At 35.4% G+C, this 21,902-nt stretch overlaps 1 protein-coding gene across 1 annotated transcript in view; it reads left to right on the forward strand.

Moving 5' to 3' along the window:
- Positions 1–21,902, forward strand: part of CFAP47 (cilia and flagella associated protein 47) — a 259,426-nt gene that overhangs the window by 179,250 nt on the left and 58,274 nt on the right. The window contains 5 exon segments of the mRNA XM_042809679.1: positions 5,247–5,422; positions 7,626–7,733; positions 12,401–12,512; positions 17,413–17,517; positions 20,880–21,036. Of these exon segments, the coding sequence (XP_042665613.1) occupies positions 5,247–5,422; positions 7,626–7,733; positions 12,401–12,512; positions 17,413–17,517; positions 20,880–21,036 (658 nt within the window).

Genomic DNA, 21,902 nt, shown 5'->3' on the forward strand with positions numbered 1-21,902 from the left:
TTAAGTAAGCTACAGAAAGTGGAATTTTGATCTGACAATATGGATATGACTTAGTCTGTGAAGTAGATCAGACATTTTGAAGAAAAGAGAAGTGCCTCTTTTTTGAGTCAGGAAGCCTGGATTTACTGAAGTGTAAGCCATCCAAAACAGTCCTTTTGTACAAAAACTGTAAAAATATCTCTTGATTTGATTCAAACTGTGCTTTCCACCGTTGACATTCTAATATACATCTCATGTATTACATGCAGTTGCACAGCAAGGTTACCTATGAGAGTGATGAATAGAAACTTCACAGAAAACTGTCAGTTGCTGAGTTGTAGTTCCCAAAAATGGTGTTGACGGAATAGATATGAATGATTTTCCTTTAAAATCCTCTGAAGATGAGTTTGGTCCTTTGCTACATTAACATATTAGCAGATGTCTCCTTTTATATTGGGGGTACTAATGGGAAAGATTAACCTACTGTTATGTTTTCGATACTGCTCTCTAACCTGCTTTAGCTGTGATAATTCAGGTTACTTTATGCAGTGGATAGGCCAACTAAACTGATCACAAAAAATGCCAATCTTCAGTACAGAGGTTGGTGAACAGTAGCTGTAACTGATAGTTTTTCATGTCACACTGGTGAATCTGAAAAAGAAATCTGCTTGTGTTCTCAGAAGGGAGGACAAGGATTCAGAGGTGGCCTTGGATTTGTGGTGAAAACCATGTTGTTAACAATGATATTTTAGTTGTTACTAACAGTGTTTATGCAGAGTCAAGGGCTTTTCTCAGACTGCCTGTCAGTGACCAGGCTGGAGCGCTCAAGAAGCTGGGAGCAGACACAACCAGGACAGCTGTCGAAGGCTAACCAAAGGGGTGTTTCAAACCATATGATGTCATACTTAACAGTAAAACTGAAGGAGTTGGCTAGGGGTTACTACCATTGCTCAGGGACTGACTAGGCATCAGCTGGCTAGTGGAGAGAAATTGCATTGTGTGTCCCTTTTTTTTACATTTGATATTGGGTTGCTGTTTTTTTTTTTTCCCTTCGTTTTCATTTCCCCTCCTGTCTACCCCCTTTCCTGTCAATCTGTCTTAATCTCAGCCCCTGAGTTTTGTAACTTTTGCCCTTCCAATTCTTTTCTACCTATCCAGCTCCAGGCAGGGCACATGGACTGTGTGGTACATAGATGCTTACCAGCATTAAACTTCTACAGGGTCGCAGGATAGAACAGTTTTTTGGTCTCCTCCTTTCCTTCAATTTCAGATGTTTTTAGTAGTCATTCGACTACAATGCATTTTTTTCCATTTTGTTTGCTTGCAACACTGTCTAGTCTCTATTAAGAGGATAATGGTGTAGAATCTTGTAGTCTATGAGGGTTCACTTATTGCAATAATTTATGAACTAATAGTCTCTGTAATCTGTTTTAGTGCATTATCACTTAGACACTTAATGCCCATTTCAGCTATCAGAAATTCAATTTAGTGTGACTTTAACATGTAAATTTATATGCAAATTTACACCTGGAACTCATTACAGAATCACAGAATCACAGAATTATAGGGACTGGAAGGGAAAACTAGAGATTATCTTGTCCAAGCCCCCTAACAAACCAGGCTCCCTAGACCAGGCTGCACAGGTAGGCATCCAGGCAGGTCTTGAACGTCTCCAGAGAAGGAGAATCCACAACCTCCCTGGGCAGCCTGTTCCAGTGCTCCGTCACCTCACTGTGAAGAAGTTCTTACGTACGTTTGTGCAGAACATCCAGTGCTTCAGTTTGTGGATGTTTCCTCTTGTCCTACTGCCATGCACCACTGAAAACAGTCTGGCCTTGTCCATTTGCCGCTTGCACTTTAGATATTTATAGACATTGATCAGATCCCCTCTGAGCCACCTTTTCTCGAGGCTGAACAGACCCAGGTCATTCATCCTTTCCTTGTAATAGAGGTACTCCAGGCCCTTCACCATCTTTGCGGCCCTCCGCTGGACTCTTTTCAAGAGATCCCTGTCTCTTTTGTACTGGGGAGCCCAGAACTGCACGCAGTACTCCAGATGAGGCCTCACCAGGGCAGAGCAGAGGGGGAGGATCACCTTCCTCGACCTGCTGGCCATGCTTTTTTTAATGCACCCCAGGATGCCATTGGCCTTTTTGGCCACAAGGGCACACTGCTGGCTCATGGCCAACCTGCAGTCCACCAGAACACCCAGGTCCTTCTCTGCAGAGCTCCTCTCCAGCAGCTCAACCCCCAGCCTACATTGGTGCATGCAGTTGTTCCTCCCTAGGTACAAAACTCTGCTCTTGTTCCTGTTAAGCCTCATCTGCTTCCTTTCTGACCAGTAACACCAATTATGGTATTAACTTCTAATGTTAGATGTCTTATGCATAGTTTGGTTTTTTTTTTTCCCTTCTAGTTAATTTCTTGTACTGCAGTTGTGATAAGAATGGATTCAAAACAATACATAATTTACATAAGATGCTTACTTCTGCACTTCAGGTGGTTAAATTTTTTTGTTGCTGTTGATAAACAGTTTGTGCCTTTTTGCAAACTGATATTTTTTAAGGCAAAATATGCGAAATAAAAAACGAAAACACAGAAGCATGATAATGTTGATGTCTGTCAACATACAAGGAAAAAAGAGGGTTGTCTTGGCAACCAGTTTACATCACAGAGAGGGGAAAAAAAATTAATGTAGGCATATGGCAAGTTAGGTGATTCACTTGATGAAGATCCATTCCATTAACCTACAAGTCAGTAGGAAACTGAAGAACTCAGCTCTTCCAGCATAGGAGGCTAAGGTCTTCCATTGGTCTGAATGATCAGTGGGAGAAGTATCAAATGGAGAGTAGAAATGTGGATCTGGATTAGAAGATTTTGTGGAGGGGATGAGCAGTGGAGAGGAGAGATGTGCACTCGAGGCATATTGTACAAGCAATCCAAGAGCCTCTTCTGATTTCTACAACTAATTCAAAAATTTGGGTTAAATTTTTTTCAGTAGAGCACAGAAACTCTGACATTAACAGTGCTGAGGCACCTTTTGAGCTTCTTTTGTTCCGAGAAAGGGAATCAAGTAGAAATTAAGTGTCAATTTAAGGTTGTAGGAAAAGGGAACTCTATCTTAACTTCCTCATAGTAAGTTACAGATATGCTGATGATGACATTGATAGCTATTTTTTCATTGTTGCTGCCAGTTTTGGAAGTTCAATCTTTGAATAAGCAACATTCCTGCTTGTCATGAGGGACAGCCAAGAGAAAGAATATGCTTGGTTTTTGTCAGTCTAAAAGAGTGAGGATTTGGACTAGTAAAGTTCTTCTGCTTCATCTCCCCAGCCTTGTCAAAATAATATTCTAATCACTTATCTACAAATATTTTCTTCTGTGGCAATAGCCTGGGAAATACTTTCACCTCATGGTTTCCACTTTGGGAACTGCCTATGTTATGGCTACTTCACATTTCTTCTGGTATAAGGTCTTTTCATGAAAAAGAATACTATCGGCCATTGGATGGATATTTTGTGATTTAATGTACTGGTATACATCCATAACAAGGATTTGGAAGAATCAATTAAGCCCTGGAAATATACACTATGTACATGCTCTGTTGATACATACGTGTGTACTCTTATCACCATCCATACAATTAACAGATTATTGAAATACTTACTGGAATTTCAAGCAAATTTCCCAGGAAATTCCAGAAAATCTATTTCTTGGGAATTCATTTGACAATGGCAAGTGAAAGCTGCTTTCCACTAAGACCAGTTTAGCAATAAGTATCTCCTTTGACTAAGAAGCTAGAATTCTTAGTATGTTTTAGTTCTATATGTCCTTTCTCATGGTAATTTTTCAACAAGGTACAAGTGTTTTACTATAAAATTGCTATGAACCCTTTAGGAATAAAATGGTAGATACATTTAGAATTTTGTTTGCAACGGTAAAAACTGTTAATCTGAGCTTTAAAATATTTTATTAAAAATTTAAATCCCATCATACTTATTCAAGGCACTCGGAGGATTTAAACTTAGTGTAATCTTATCATCTGTAGAATATTGAATGTATTTTGTGTGTGTTTCTGCAGTCGTTTTCTATAAATGTAAATATATGGGAATTCACCAAATCATATGCAGGCTTAAAGCTGTGTGAGGGGTTGTAAAGTATTTCATGCTCAATTTTTTTTTTTTATATTAGTAATTTTACTTGTGCCTTTTTCTCCTTCCATATAGCAGTTCTAATTATTTACTTTTCAATTGGTACATATGGCAAATTTTTGCTGTGAGAACCTAATCACGGTATATTTAAAATACAAAAAAGAACAAAAAAACAAAAAACAAAACCAAACAAACAAACAAAAAAAACCCCCACCCTAACAATATAAAATCTACATTTTGAAATAATCTTGATTAGAACAATTAAATAGACCAAAATGGCAATAGAAATAGAGATGCATAAAAGTATACACATATATTTAGTTTGGGATTCTGTGTATTTTATACAACATCAGGAACATATCTTGAATTGTGACACTAAACTTCCTTCATTAATATATTTTTTCTTGCTTGCAGTATTAAGGTATGTTACTATTTACATACAATAGGTTTCATAGGATGGATTTATGTTGTTACTTCAGAGAAGGGAAGGGAGAAAGGAATCACTGGAAACAATGGAAATATAGCAGTTTCAAAAGCAGTTGGTGGATGTATGTGGACTGAGCTGCTTCTGCCTAATTACTGTCCATCTTAAAGATGCTCTATGTAAAAAATCTGTGTGCGTTTACCTTATCAGGCCATACTGACTCCCATATTTTGTAATAACTGCTTCTGCCTGAATATGAAATAAAAGCCTTTTTACTGTGAGAGTGACTGAGCATTGCTGTGTACTGCCCAGAAAGGTTGTAGCCTCCATCTCTGGAGATATTCAGAAGCTACCTGGACACAGTCCAGGAGACCCTGCTTGAGCAAGGATGTTGATGCAGACTGTAGAAAGACTTGAACTTTTCCTTATTTATGTAATTAAAGAGGAAATTGGAAGATTGACTGAATTGAGTCTTACTGTAACTTCTTTTTTTTGGGTTAGTTCAGACATGTAACAAAAGTGTAGTGTGTTTTTGCATAAGTGCAAATCATGTATATATAAATCATGTGTGTATCCTGTATTTGTTTGAGAGACATCTTTGTGTAATCCCTCAAAATTCATTTTGTGTGGGTCTTAAAATGTTTTTACTTTTTTTTTTTAATTACTTGTTTATTTTTATTTTTTCTTCCTAGGATACTGTTGGAATTCATATTCCTGTCACTAATCCTGCAGATGAAGTTCTTGAGTTGAATGTAGTGCTGAAGAGTCAGTCTCTTTCTGGACAAAAAACTTTCACACTTTTGCCAAAACAATTACATTTTTATCAAGTAGAGTTTTCCCCAGCTGTTGTTGGCACTTCACATGAAAGGTAAGTTATGGAGTTTTGAAACTTGTGGTAGTTGTACCTCTTGTACTAATAAGTGAATTGATATGATATCATTTGGGCCTTTGGTGTAGATATCACCCTAAAAAAAGTTGTAGCAGATGAAATTAAAAATGTGTCTAACTTTAAATGTTTAGTATACATATAAACAGCCGTCCTCTGGGAGGAAAATCTGAATATGGAATAACTCCTACTTACTCTATTTCAACAGAATTCAGTGAACAATGATTTGAATATTTACTTAATATTAGAGTTCACCTCTGAGATCTTTAGACAACTTGTTGATTTTTGTAATTTTATAAGCTCAATATGTTGATGAACATGATTTCATTTTACTTATCAGAAGGAACTGAATTGTAACAACACAACTAAAGACAGGTTAAGAACTCTTTTAACAGTTTTTACATAAATCCACTTAGCTTCAAAATTTTCCATTAATTACAAGTGATGTACTTAATGAATATGGAAAGGTTTTAAATTAAAACTGCTTAATTACATTAGAAATCCAGAAGAGGCTGGGTAGAGTGATAATTATGAATACAAAGACAGATGACAGCTTGGTTTTAGTTTCATCTAAACCAGTTCAGCAAGTAGCTGGAGAGCACTAATTTTCCTGGAATTTGCCTACTATTTAAAGAGCTGACAGAAAAACAGTCCCATACTTTCCAGTTATATCAACCAATTAGCAAAAATATAGGCATTGCTGGATGGGAGCAGAGTCTTTGCAGAGGGAGACAGATGACTGACGATTAGAGTCCTAATATCCTGAGAGCCAAAACACATGTGTTTCAAAGTCTTTGTTCAGTTTGAGTCTATTGATTTTTCCAAAGACCAGAATAATGGCAGATATCATTGCACAATACAGTTTTCAAGCAATACCAGTTTATAGAAATGACTACTGTTATCTCTATAGTCTTGTTTTTTCCTTTTTTTTTCTCCTGAGCAGAGTTGTAGAAATAAAAGTATTCTGAAGGTGCAAATTAGACTAGACACCTGTTTTTCATGCCATGCATTATTTCCAGTATTTTTCAAGTTATATATATGGTAGTATTTCCAAATAATACCATAAAAATCTGTTTAAGCTGATGAAACTTCGGGATAGATGTCAGTTGATTGGTAGGGTGAGACTAACGGAAATATGTGCAAAGATGACATAAAGCACACAGCTACATATTCAATGCAATTATGTTATTTTGTACTTGTAATAGCTCCCAAGGAGCTTTTACTTTATGTACAGCCATACTGTGATCTTTCTTTTCCATAAATGTGTTCTGTTTCCCTTGCTGTGGTACCATCTGGGAAGAAGAATGTTGCAGAAGTATTTCTGGCAGCTGTACCTTTACAACTGGATGATACTTTTCTAAGCTGGTTTATGCTCCCTTTAAAGTCTCTGCTTGGTACAGAGGACAGTCTGGAAATTCACATTTGTGAAATAGGCACCATTCTCTCTCATTTAGAACAAGTAAACTGGTCCTTAGTGTATTGTGAATTTGCACAGTGTATAGTTTTAATAATACTTACAATGCTTTACTTTAATTTTATTATGGCTCCTACTCCAAAAAGGGAAAAAAAAAACCAAAAAAAACCAAACCACCCCAATAAAAACACTATGCAGTAGGTAAGGAGTACATTAGAATGATTGTCACAGAAACATACTGCTATATGTATCTCACCTACAACTCTTAGTCATCACCACATGTGATTGTATACAAAAACAGTATGTTGAATATTCCTTAGAAGCATCTCTCTTTTTTGTGTTCATGTAAATGCATCTGTATCTATTTCTCAGTTTTCATCACTAGATGAAAAATTAAAATGAATGAATACTGTTTCGATTTTTTTTTTTTTTAATTCAAAATGGCAAAAAGAAAACACTCTAGCATTAAGAGGAAATCAAAGCTTGCTTTTGTAAGTTAGAAGTTCAAATTTTTTGAGTTATACCTTAGCATAGTTTTCTTTTTTATAAAGTTGTGAAAGATGAAGAAGACTTCTTCTTGCATCAGAAATTGGGAATATAATTGGTTATTGATAGATGAATTCCTATACTGATAAGTAGCATTATGAGAAAACTACTGATGAAAGAATTCACTAGGTTGAATTTGTTACTTTTTCCTGTGTTTTTCGTCTCTGCATTTTTATTTGTCTGTACAAAAGCTTTGTGACATCAATCTTATGTATCTGTTTTTAGTGTCATATTCCAATCAGATGTGGTTGGAGAGTTTTGGTATGCATTGAAGTTGACTGTAGAGAAACCATTACCAACTGATCTACCTGAGATAGTATGTGAGCTCGGAAAGTAAGTATGTAGTTCATTATGTTTAACCTGGTCACCTGTTTGAATAAGTCATGGAAGACACGTGAAGAGTATACATGAAAAAGCCACAGTAGTGCTGTGTATGTATCATGGTATTTTGCAGATAATTTTCATATATGGAATCAAAATCACCTGGATTAGCAAAGACTCTAAAGATCATCAAGTCCAACCATGATGTAACACTATCAACTCCACCACTAAGCCACGTCCCTAAGTGTCATGACTACACAGCACCTCCATGGGTGGTGACACAGCCACTTCTCTGGGTGGCCTGTTCCAATGCCTAACCAACCTCTCTGCGAAGAAATTCTTTCTGACACCTAATCTAAACCTCCTCCTAAAATACAAAATGAAATTTTACCTGACTACATTTTTGTGAGTGAATATATAAAATGAATGAAATAAAAAAATTACTGCAGGTCATATATTTTGATAAGTTCATTTAATTCACAGATCTGAGAACTTTTTTTATTAGATTGCATGAAGATAATGAATTACAGAAATTTCAACTTTAATTAATCCTTTGTTTGTATATGATACAAAAACCAGAACTAACTGGCAATTATTTTTTATGTTTTTCTTAGAAAATCACTAGGGCTGTCTATCTCCTATTCTGGGCTTACTAGAGTAGAAATCAAATTTTTTCTCTACTACATAGGCTAAAAATGTTAGGAATTTGAACTAACTTATCATCCTTTCATTTTAGCAGGCATTCATAATTTTCTTTAATATGCCCTACCTGTGAACTGCATGCACAAGTAGTCTCACCAAAAGTGGCAAGTTATCATTTACTACTCCAAACAAAATATGTGTTGGAAGGGGTTGGTTCCATTAAATACAACACTTGCTTGCTGGAAATATCATATAAAAATCACTGAATTTCATGTTTTATTTTTTCAAAGAATATTTCTTTCAACTTAACAAATAGATATATGTTGTAAATCCTATACTTATAAATTAACTCATGTCAATTTGTCATAGGCAGACAGCAGTGGAAGAGCAAAGAAATTCTTGTTTATAGAATCATAAAATGGTTTGGGTTAGAAGGGACCTTTAAGATCACCTACTCCAACCCCTCTGTTGTAGGCAGGGACACCTCCCAGAGACCAGGTTGCACAAAACCCCATCCAGCTTGGCCTTGAATGCTTCCAAGGTAGGGAAATCTGCAGTTGCTCTGGGCAACCTGTTCCAGTGTCTCACCACCCTCACAGTAAATAATTTCTTCCTAATATCTAGTCTAAATCTACCCTCTTCCAGTTAAAAGCCATTTCTCCTTGTCCTGTTGCTAAGTGCTCTTACAAAGAGTTCCTCCCCAGCTTTCCTGTAGGTCCCCCTCAGGTACTGGTATGCCGCTATAAGGTCTCTCCAGAGCCTTCTCTTCTCCAGGCTGAAGTCCCAGCTCCCTCAGGCTGTCCCCACAGTGGAGGTGCTCCAGCCCTTTGATCATCTTTTTGGCCCTCCTCTTGACCTGCTTCAACAGCTCCATGTCCTTCTTGTGCTGGGGGCTCCCAAACTGGTTTCAGTACTCCAGGTACTCTCACGAGAGCAGAGTAGAGGGGTACGCTTCTCTTGATGCAAACCAGGGTAGAATTGCAAGCCCAAAAGGTTGCTTTGATTATTAATGGCAGCAATAACAGTCACATATAAAAGCACACAAGCAGCAGTCTTTTTGTGTATGTTTTTATATACATATTATGAAACAGTAAAACAAAAATGGCAAGCCTTCTTTTGTTTCTATCATCTATCATATTCTTCATTTCGTGATGTTTTGACTTTTTTGTTAATTCCTTCTTTGGTCTCCTCATTTCAGAAATTTACTTCTATGGTATCATCAGCACATTTTTTGCTTTTTGAAGTGGAAAATAGTGAACAATGACATTTCATCATGGCAATAATGTTCCACTCAAATTACTGTGATTTTCTCTACTTGCTGAAAGGATAAACTGAGTGCTGATAAGATTATCCAAGTAAATTGGCTGCATTAATGCATGCTGAATAGGTAAAAGCAATATGGGCAGAAGCTAAGTTCTGTAGTACATTTGGTTCAAAATAAACTAGAACTTTCTACATTGTCTGCTTAACAAAGATATCCATTTGTTTTGTTTTGGGTGAGTTTACTTCGTTGCCATGCTTCTGAAGACACAGACTGTGAATAATAAATTTCATAAAATGCTTGAAACCCTTCTGGTTGGTGGAGATTTCTTCTACTTTAAAGGATTTTGATTCTGCTACTTTTTCCTCAATACTGAAGGAGCATTATCATATCTAAATACCCTTTTAAGAATAATGGTTTGGGTTATTTTTCTTTATGTGCTCACTGTATTCTTTTTGTTATCTATCTGAAAAAATTAATAAGTGCCCTTGAAACATCACTTGGAACTTAATTAGAAGTAAAGAACTATGACCCTTACTATCAATTTCTAATCATTTTTTGAAGGAGAAAAGAAAATATCTAGATTTTATCTTTTAGTCCTTTTTCAGATAACATAATATGGGTTTTGTTTCTATCACGTTACATTTAGCATGTCCTTAGCATATGATTTTAAGCAAGTAAATCCTCTGCTTGATTTTTTCAATCTTCATTTATTCGTTTTGTTACAGTCTACAAAGAGGAGTAATTGAAGACGACAATCAGTTAAATTAAGTTCTTTAGTGTGTTGTGCAACAACTTATGCTAGAATTAGCATAACCACTGTGTTCAATGTGTGGAGTGGAAGGGGTTCTTATAGTTTTGATTACTTGGAGAACCTCTACTAGTCAAACAGTTGCTGACGATAATCTCAGATATTGCAACATAGATTTACTTTTTGCAAATTAAATATTGCTTACAAAAGAGACCACACAAAAAAGTAAAAGCTATAGATGAATATGGGAAATTACAGGTGAATATCAAGTTCTTTTCTGACTGCTTCCTGACTTTTCTGTACTCTCTGTTTTTGAGCCCTTCCTGATACAACATTTTGATAGTGTAGACAAAAACAAATCTGCCACTCAGCTGCTAAGCATCCATGTCTTAAAGTTGTCAATAATCCCACAGGCACCAATGCATCACTTCATATATTGGAAGAAGCCCACCTGCAGACAAGAAGCTTGAGGAACTGAAATTACATTTATAATTCTTGGCTGAAATGTCTTCATTTCTGAATGTTGTTTATATAAATATATGTATATGTATTTTTCTTTTCCTGATTTGCCTATGATTAACTGAGTCATTTATTCCAGAGGATAAATATGTGGAGCAATCTGGCAGTTGACCCGCCATAGCTAGAGGGAATATCCATTAGCCAGATAAATTACCACGAAACCAATATATGTATTTCATTTTTCAAATTTTTGTTTACTGTTTTCACTGATTCACCTTGAATCTCTTTTGTACCTCCCTTGGTTTTATAACCAGAATGTGATTTATGGTCATATTTATATATAATATAATATAATATAATAATTTTTATATATAAATTAATATATATTAATTAATATATATATTAATTGTGCACCCTATTTGAATATTTTGTGTTGGTTTCTTTCCTTATTAGAAAATGAAGGACCACCTACTAGATAGAATGCCAGCTGATTCAAAACATAATATTAACACAGTCAGCTTACTGCAATCGTTGTGAACTGCCACATAATTCATTAAAATACATAATCTACATGTATAATTGATATATAATTATGCTGTAATGATCAGTTCAACAACTGTATGAAATGAAATGGATTTTGATTCAATACAGAAGAAGAGAGGACAGCAATTAGCACCTCCATTCAAATAGAGGTTTATTTTTTTTGAGATCTGTGTTAAATGATGACCAAAAGTGATGACTGCCTAATGGCTGTAAATCACAAGCCATTGACTGAACCACTTAATTATAAGATTCTCATGTAAGCCATCGCTTAGATCAGAAGGTGAGATAGGTATCGTTATTTGATTATCTTTTAATTTCTTTGCAGAGCATTTTTTATGAAGCAGACTGAGTCCATGTATAGACTATTTAATAATAAGGCATACTTCAAATGATTTTCCTTTTTGGAGCCTTTTTTTTTCTTGGTAGCCTTGGCATTCTAAATTAACTATTTGATTAAAATGTTTGAATCCAAAGTTAGATGTATAGAAATTAAGAAAGAATAGTTATAAATGAATGTGCAAATTAGGGCTTAGAAATAAATGGGAAGGTACCAGAGGCAGTGTGATTCATTTAATCACCCTTCTATCTAGAAGTTAGGCATCAATTTCAAGATATGAAATCTGAGTTGCTACTGTAGTCAAAGAAAAGTGATCTCACATCTTACTGACCTACATTAGGTTGATACCATTTGTTTCTGAAAATGTTTTTCTTCCAGCTAAGCACTGAAGAAGCAAGACAGCCCCTTTAATCAACTAACTTAATTCAAATTCCTGGAAACTGAAGTTGAGTGAGAACAACTTCAGCCCTTAATGATCGCCAAGAATTAGAGTAGTTTTACTGTGATTAATCATTTATGATATTAAGTACGTGTCTGCACTAGTGGTGAAATACTATTGCAATAAAGGATAATTCTTAGTTTTAAAGGAACTTATTAAAAAAAAAAAAAAAGAGGTTAATTAATAATAGAATGAAGCAGAAGGTTTGTAATTATTAATAGCCATTGTATACATGTATTTTTTCCAGGTGGGTTCATCTCTACATACCTCTTTTTAATCCTACACATGAAACTCTGAAACTAGAAATTGCTAACAGCAATCCTAGCAATTTTTCAACTGAGACCGATCCAAAGCATCCTGTAAGTAGACTGAAAAAAAAAATAAATAAAAGGCAACTGAGAAGATTTTACAAAAGTAATTTTAGAAAAGTTTCTGGTAAAAAGGCATTGAACTGTTTATCATACCCATACTGTAGAAGGAACACACAGGATAATCTCAAAGATTAGAGATATTACAGACATGTATTCTATGGATTTTGTTCTTTAAAGATGAAAGCTAATATAAAAAGGAAAAAAAGTTGTGTGGTTTTTGTTTTTTTTTTTTTAATGCTTTGTGGTATGGATTTACGGAGGGCTGCATTGGCTATTGATATCCAGAAAACATTTGAAGGAGATATTGTAAACAAAGCAGCTGTATTATAACAGGATAACTAGATAAATATTTAGATGAGAAGGTAAAATACTAATGTTGGATAAGTTGTATCTTTGACCTTGAAAGGAGTAACTGAGAATTGTATGGATGGACTGAATTTTCATATTTTCTTTGAATTTGGCTAGAGTGCTAGGTGGTTGGGACCCTGAATTTATAACATTAATTACTGCAATTGGTTACTGCTTAATAGTAACCAGTAATTTTTTTGTGTATATGGCATTGCTATTTAAATCATAGAATAAGTATTATGATGAAATAAAAATATGTATTTGTTATCAGAGACAGTTTAAGACATCTTTGCAATTTTATAAAGGATGTCAGAAGGCTACATCTTTAGAGCAACACAAACTGATTTTTCTGAATGATATACATTGTGTTCATGTTGCAAACTACTTATCTCCCAGAAAGAAAAACCATGTGTAGTAATGAATAAGCCAAGGAAAGAAAAAGGTCTTTCAGAGAACTCCCTGAATATTAACTTTATGTCCTTTTGTTTGATGAGGAGATGAGAAAAGGAAAAACAGGTGTGAAAACTCTAGTGCAAAGGAATATGGGAAACCTCTTACTAGCATAAGAATATAGAACATTTATTGAGAAAAAAGGAAACTGAAGGAACTTTCTGTGGAAGGAAAGAAATGGCAATTATATCTGTTTTAGACATAAGTATTCTATCTATAAATAAAAATGATACAGGCAATAAATACACCAGGTACTTTTGTGCAAACTGATATAAGGGTCAGAGGAATCAGACGTTGATATTGTAATAATGTCCTAAAATAAAGCTGGGAAGGTAGTAAATTGATTTTTTTTAGAAAAAGGAGAGTGATACACTAAAGCCATAATATGTATGTTTTTGGCTTTTGGAAAATGAACAGCTTTTAGTGTCAAATATAGTAGCCTTAAAGACAACAGCTGAAGAGAATCATACTTATTGAATTGCATATGTTTTGCATGCATAGTATGTGAAGTGCGTATTTTACTCCATCTCTTATGTTATGATCATTAACATTTTCAAATATTATATCAGTCTTGACGTGTGGTATTAATAATCATTTCATCATTTGACATAGGAAGTAATGACTAAGAAACATAATGGATGAAAACTATATTAATCATCTAGGAGAACTGTACATGTCATATTTAGGTCACTAGCCTAAGAAGTGGAGTAGATTTAATTATAGTGACTTTTGATTCATGTGGATTGCATGTGACCTTGTCCAGGAAATTAAAAAGTAATATATCCTCTGTTCAGGTTTCCTAATTTATTACTAGAGATTTGCATATCACCAGTAACTGCATTGCATTGTTTAGGAAAAGACATTCAACACTAACAGCAGCAATTTTTTTTCCTTTACTTTCTAATAGTATATTCAGTAATAAATACATAAGGGCTGCTCTGAAAGTAATGTCTCCTATTTTATGATGTTGTCCCACTGCCTTAGAGGCAGATGGTGGTGGTATGGCAGTAAAGGTTGAACCTTCCCACCGATATCTCATTACATTTTGTTGCCGAATTAGAGATGGCAGCAGACACAATGATGTCTGACATAGAAGCGTATGTGAAGCAATGGTGTGTTGTTGAATTCCTCCACGTGGAAAAAAATGGCACCCACTGACATTCATTAATGCTTGCTGAACGTTGATGAAGACTGAACAGTGCATGTGGGCTCAATGATGGCATGTTTCAGCATTTGTGCCAGCAACACTGGGTGAACATTTTTACAAGTATGTCATGTAGACACTTGCTCGTGGCTGGCAAAAATGCATAGCTCATGGTGACTGCATTGAAAAATAGAGTTTTATAGCTGAGAATTTGCACTATCAAATAGTGTTAATGTGCTCTTTTATCAGTTTTACTTTCCATGGAAATAAATAAGAGATATTACTTTTGGGGTGACCTGTGTAGTTTATGCATTGAATTTTTGAAATGTTCTTTTTGAGTTAGTTTTTCTTCCAGTTAAAGGATAGTTTTGGACAATACACTCTAAGCAACTGCCTAATATTCATTCTGTGTATCTGTCATTTTACCTTATTTTATTCCATTGCAGGCCCATATTTGGAGAGCTATTGAAAGTTCTTTCAATTTTTATGTTGAAGGTGGAGGGTGGGGTTTAAGTACCTGTTTCTTCCCCTGAATGTGTCGTATGGTAGGTTTAGGATAGCCTTGTCTATTCTAGATTCCCAAAGATTACTTCTTGTTCTTATAAACTGTGACCTGTGTTTCAGATATTGGTTCATAGTAATCATAAATAGGTCACAGAATGTGTCTTTTTACTTTTAGTTCTATTTCTACCTCTTTGTGAAACTCAATAGTTTCCTATCTTAATTATTCAAATTTCTGTTTTTCTAAACCATGCTTTCATTTAAACATAAGCATTCTGAGGCTAAGCTGGTTTGAGGGATCCTTAGATGAAACACAACCATTAGAACAAATTATTTGAACAACGGTTGAAAGATGGGATTGTCCAATAGAAAATGTGTGAAGAGAATTAGTAGAGTCATTTTAGAATTCTGTGTAGTTCAGTACTTTCAGTATTTCTTATTTTTTGTTATGTCATTTCTGATACACAACCATGGACTGGGCTGTCAGTCTCAAGTTGAGCTGTGTTAGATGAGCCAAGTTAAAAAAAGTGTGAGAGAAAAATCTATATTTCCTAGAGATTGCCTAAAACCTAATTTTGACTAATATTTCTTATTTAAACACATTTATTTTAAGTATTGACATCATTAATGATACTCTTTTCTGATACCCAAATGAATTATCCTCAAGTATTCCTGAACTTTCAGGTTCTTAATGAAGTCTAAAAAAAATCTGAAATCTTTCAGTCTCTCGACAGTTTCATGTAACTAGAAGCAGCTTTGTTACTTACTTGTAAACTGATAAATAATTGCAAGTGAAACCTGTAACTGCTTTATATGGAACATGACATGCTGATTATCTTTAAAATTTTTTTTTAAAAAAATTGTTATTTAACTTCAATGTGTTTTTGATTTTTATTTTATTATTATTATTTTTTTTAATGAGCTGTTCAGTCTCCTGTTAGATGATGAGCTTCTAAATGAACCCTGGGCAGATGGAAATGGGGATGGACTGTGGAAAGTGTCTTTCCTTCAGGCCTGTTTCTTGGGGTAACAGAGAAGATTTGCAGAAGTGGCAGTCACAGGATGGTGGCAGTTGTTTGCTGATGACAGATGTGCTTTAAAGTTATCATCCACCTACTGGATATATGAGGTTTTATAAATTGTGGACGATGCAGAGGCACTGAGCTGTGCAGATGGGAAGTGCAGGTGCTGTGACAGTGGAGTAGCAGTGGGCCCAGTGCAGTGAGCATCGTACTGTCTGTGGGATGCACAAGCTTATGGTTCCAGAAACAATGATTATCATGCTGTGGAAACTGTGAAATTAGAACTGCCTGAGTGTATTGGAACTGTCTGAGAGCTACAAGGTGGCGAGGAAGAGCAGCAGAGGCTTCATTAAGGGCTTCTGCCCCAGGGCAAGAGAGCACACTTCTCCCTGCTACACCCACCAGGGGCCCTGGCTTGGCCTGGGAGCCATAAAAGTGTCCAGGAGCCCTGGAGCCTCAGGAGGCCATAAACTGTATCCCTATCATGGCTCTACTTACTGCCTGTGCGTGCAGTGGGTTGGGGCTGCTGGTGGAAGCCCTTGTTTTGGTAACTCATGTTCAGTGCTATTTGGTGGCCTATTCTTCCAGGCACGACATTTCCTTTATGAAAGGGCTTTTCAGCGCTAGCCATTGTGAGGTGATGTTTTGACCTTTATTAGTTGTAAACGATATTCATTTTATAACCATTCAAATCGATCATCTGTTATGTCTTTTTACTCACAGACATTTAAACATATGCATGATAACAAAAACCCAGGACGTTTTTATTACAAAACATAGATACAGATGTTGTGAATTCAGTTATTGTAACTGATCGTTATGTCAGTGCAACAGTATTTTTATTATTCATGAGTCTATTCTTTCACTTCTTACTAGTTCATCAAAACATTTATGACCCCACTGTACTCAGCTACTTTACTTTTCCATATGCAACTGGGACTCAGTGTACTTCAGAAGAAGAGAAAACTAGAAACTTCATTTCCAATATTAGTTTAGATTAAGATAAGAGGAAGAGAGGCAAAGCACTAGCTTATTGAAACCTGACATGTATTTGCCCTATAGGGCAATTTGTTTTTGGAGGTCAATATGATAACCTTTTAGCATCATCAGTATGCTCAGACACTGAAGCCATGTTCGACTGGTATTTGTGAGAGCCGCTGTCCATGACCTTGGAGCAATCAGTAACACCACCTCTGCAGTTTCTGGGAAATAAATGAACGTGCAGTGACTGCCACTAAGATTGTTTACTGCAGTACACTTGCTACTTTAGTAGCCAATGTATGCTGAAAGTAGAGAATGAATCTGGTGGAACACATTAATTACATAAACATCAGCACTGTCAATACAAAGCACAAAAGAGAAACTGACTCAAAATAATTTGGCCTTCCCTCCTTTCATTGACCTCTGTCTTACATTTGTACAGATAATTGTTGCTCCTCATTCCACCACCGAAGTACCTGTGCAATTCTGTCCATCTGCCCTAGGAAGCGGAAATCACAAAGCATCAATAACCTTCAAATGTTCTCAGGTATGATACTATATTTGCTGCTCACAACACATGGAATTCAGAATAGATAATACTTTTAAACAGGCATGTCGGTGTAGGTTTCAATCTGAAGGTCAAGTTGAAATTTAATTGCGGAATGCATAATGAAAGAGTAAATGCAAAGATGTTCTGTTTACACTTTTAGAATTTGAGGTAATGGACTAGGATCTTGAATTAGTAATGAATACTACTACTAGCTTTCTTGATTTTAGACAGTTGGTCTGTATTTAGTGCCGCCACAGTGGCATTTCTTAGTATTATAGCCTCTGAAATTAAATTTCTTGATGCGTTTCCAAAACTTTGAATTGTTTCAGTCTGATATGAACTTTTAAAGGTCATACATCTGACACTTAATCCTTTCAGGTTGGTTGGAAGTATTTTTTATTTTGAGTGTCTTAGAAGAGTTGGCATTTTTTTTCTCTGTGCATTTTCCTGATTATTAATGAATAACTACTAAATTAAGAAACATGAATCATCAATGTGACCTATTAGGTGACTGAAAATTGCATCTGGAAACAAAAATAAAAATTGATAATATGATAGGTGCATCAATATTTCCTCACGTGAGCTGAATGAAGCATTTCCTGTGCACACTATTTCTTCTCTTTATTCTTTTTGTACTCTCAGATATCTTAATAGTGAGCTGTGAATTATTCAAATTGAGTGCTACCAGAACTTTTCAGTAGTGTTTTAAGTGATACAGCAAAAGGACATTTTCTGTATGAAGAAAATAAGCAGTGATAGAAATGATGTGGTAATTTCTTCCTCGCTAAAGCATTCGTAAGAGATTATTTGTAGGTGCTGTCAGCAAAACAATTTTTTTCAGGATCTCTCCTCTTAAATACTTACTAACGATAAAGACAAGGAGTCAGCAATCCTCTTGAGAACAGTGTGTGTTCAAGACCCGTTCAAGAGCACAAAATGCTACTGTCTTGTCTGATTTGTAGTGGTACACAGAAGTATTACCTGTATGTTAAAAAGCATTCAAATAATTCATCTAAACCTTTCAGGAACAAACTGAGCCCTATCACCTCAATCTTGTCATTCAGTGCATCTCCTTTCAAGTAGTCACAAGTCTCCAAGTATCTCAGTCCTTCTAGCTGCTTTGTCCCTTTAATGTTTTCAGTATCTAAATTTTAGTGATCTATTTATGCCCGAATCTTTTGAATTTTGTAAATTTCCATTCATTTTCACTGCTACAATTCTTACTAAATTAGTTCTAGGTTATTGTAGTTTGCTAATAGTTATACTGATAACTGACAGTGAATATTTGCATTTATAACAGCCATTATCAAAGAATGTTTCTTGTTATTGGTGAATGCCTCAAACAACTTGTAATCTACATTGTTTTCCCTCTTTTGATTTCTCTGATTAAATATATCCAAATGGACACTTAAGCCACCTGAAAGCTGAATAGCTGATTAATCAAAAATCAGTTAATGACAGTACTTATAGCATAAGCCTTAACTGTTTCTGATTGTGCTTGGCTGGATTGAGAGAGACTGCTCTGTGATATCACTTGCTTCATTTGTTTCTAGTTTGAAGCCGCTCTAGAAGCTCTTCACAAAATGAATCTGAGTTTAGTGCTAATCACTGTGCTGTATTTTGTGAAATCTAAAATCAACTTTTCTGGGACAACAGAAATGTCAGCCTTAACATAGCTCATGCCCAGATACCTGATGTATTTCTTTTATCCTGCTATCATATCACTAGAATTCAAGTGTAGTATAAAGAATTTAATAGTTGCAAGTAATGTTAGAGTGAAGATGAGCCTAGGTCCTGCCATGTTATTTGCTTAATTTTCTAGGTTTGTTTTTTTCAAACATTTTTCTTTCCTCATGAGTTCTTGCACTGAGCATTCATGATCTTGAGCTCTGTCACACAGTGGGTGAGTAGAAATAGTAACTGCAGTTCAGAGGAAATAGGCTTATCTTAAAATCTATGGAATTTTTTGTTCTTTTGTTTTCCAAACTGACTTCTAAATTTTTTTTTTTTTTTTCTTTAAAAGCTCAGTTTGGCAAAGCTTCAGTGTTGTTTTAAAGGTGCTCAGCACTTGAAGCAGTGGGGTTCAAAAAGTCTCTGCTTGTTAGTCATAAAGAGCAGTTTGAAGTTGCAGCCTTCTGTATTTGTAGACCATGAGCCTGAGCCTTCAGCAGCAAAGCTCAAATCTGATCTTTAAATTTCAGCTGCACAAAATAGGAACACATGCATCCTTTCACAGTATTACAGTGCAGAATTTCTTTCTGTGAGCAAAGTTGTTCACACAAATTTACGGTGGGCCTGGAAAATATTTTTGGATTAGTATCTTTTCACAACTCTTGTATTAAGAATTTTGTAGTAATAGTTATATGATAGTTATTTATATATTCACTTGTGGTTACTGTGACTGCTTTTTTTGTTAGCTAGTAAGATGTATCAATTATAAGCCAGTGTATACCCACCAGTAGCTTGACAAAACTAGGCTTTCTCCTCTTTTATTTTTCCTTACTTCTATTTAAATACTTCAGACATGGCTGACTTTTACCAATAAGTTTATTTCATTAAGGTTAAAAAATCTTTTTTCTTCTTGTATCGAGTGAATCTTTCTAAAACAATGAAGATATCATGGATAATACCAAATTAAGCAGGACTTTCAATCTGCTTGAGAGCATGAAGGCTCTGAGTGAGCTAGATTGGTGGAGAGAGTCCTTTCTCATGGCATTTAACAAGGCTAAATCCCTGGTGCTGTATTTGTACCCATGCTGTGGTATAGGGAATGGGGTATAGGGAGCAACAGGAATGTTGCCTGAAGTAAAAGGCCCTTGAGGTGCTGGCTGAACATGAGCCAGCAAAATGCCCAGGTGGCCAAGGAGTTTAATTTCTTCATTATATAGTTGTTAATGTTCCTTCTTATCTTTCAAGTAACATTATATTGCTGTTCCATCAGTGAATTACTTCCCTTCATTCTGTGTCTTCCCAAGAAAACTTATCATATAATGCCCTTTCAATTTCTATTATATGTGCTTTGACTTGCCCTTTTGCAATCACTCACATATTTCCATTCACTACAGGTGAAAGCTCTGACTAGCATGAAAGTTACATACAAAAAAGAAATGTAAGCATCTCCCAAGGTCTCATATGAAAAGTCTTCAACAGAACTATTGATTTCTAGATAGCAATACACATGTACATGATAGCTTCAGGGAAGAAGAAACAATCAAAGTGTTAAAAATCACTCAAAACAGAAAAGAGACGTAGAATATTAGAAGAAAGAAATAAACAGTTTGCCTTATTATATAGTATAGTTCTGACTGGTCAAATAACAAATTAATAATAATAAATAATGACACAGATTTCATCCACAGATTAAGGAATGGATTTTTTACCTTTCGGGGACTGGTATTCCACCTCAGTTGATGGAACCAACTACCATAAGTGCATACATTGGCCAGGGTTCTTCTGTCATCATAACCTTCAAAAATCCAACTTCTGAAAATGTGTTAGTAGATGTCGTGCTAAAAGGTACAGTATTGTTTTTGGGTTGGAAGAGGTAAGCTTCTTCATTAGCAGTGTCTGTGAGACAGGATTACATTTGTCTGATTCCATTTGTAAGCAACAAGTGTACTGTATATCATTCACATGTACCCACTATGTTGCCTGAGCTGGGAAATAACATAACCCTGTAACCTTTTGTATCCTGCACTCATGTGTACGTGTAGCTGGTTGTTTATTCTGAACTACACTTCTAGTATTTCGACATTAGGAGATTCCATAAGAGAATAACATAATTACAAAATTAATAACATAAGCATAAGAGAATAACGAAGTCAAACATGCACAGGTAAATTTTAAGTTGGATTTTCTAGAGTCATGCCATGATTTGAAGGTTGTAGTGCATAGAATAAGTGAAGAAATGCAAAATAAAAAAAAAAAAAAAAAAAAAAAAAAAAAGCAGATTCATGTTTGTTAGTTGCAGTGAATTCGGATTGGATAAATTACAAATTTTGAGGTGTGAATTAGAAATACAAAGACTTGAGAAACTTAACTACATCACACACTAGAAAATTGAGTGCAGTTCTCCAATCTGCTAGTGAAATAAACTCTTATAGAATCACCACCATGGGAAGTCTCCCTGCAATAACAATCATAGACATCTGATTGTCTCTTATAAGCTTGCCATGGTCACCATTTTTATTTGATCTATGATTCTGAAAATAAAAAAGACTTCTCAGAGATCTCCTGAGAATCTGGTGTAAGTTCTTCTGAGCCATCATTTTGAATTGATGATACGTTTCCAAAAACCTCTTACTGTATTTGCATTCTTGTTGGTTCCTAGGCTTAGATCTGCAATGACACCTTAGTTTTGTTAGATCTATGCCATATACTAT

Source organism: Centrocercus urophasianus, unplaced genomic scaffold (assembly GCF_019232065.1).
Source record: "Centrocercus urophasianus isolate 14NV4802_14NV808 unplaced genomic scaffold, USGS_Curo_1.0 seq_12, whole genome shotgun sequence".
Classification (NCBI taxonomy): Eukaryota; Metazoa; Chordata; class Aves; order Galliformes; family Phasianidae; genus Centrocercus; species Centrocercus urophasianus.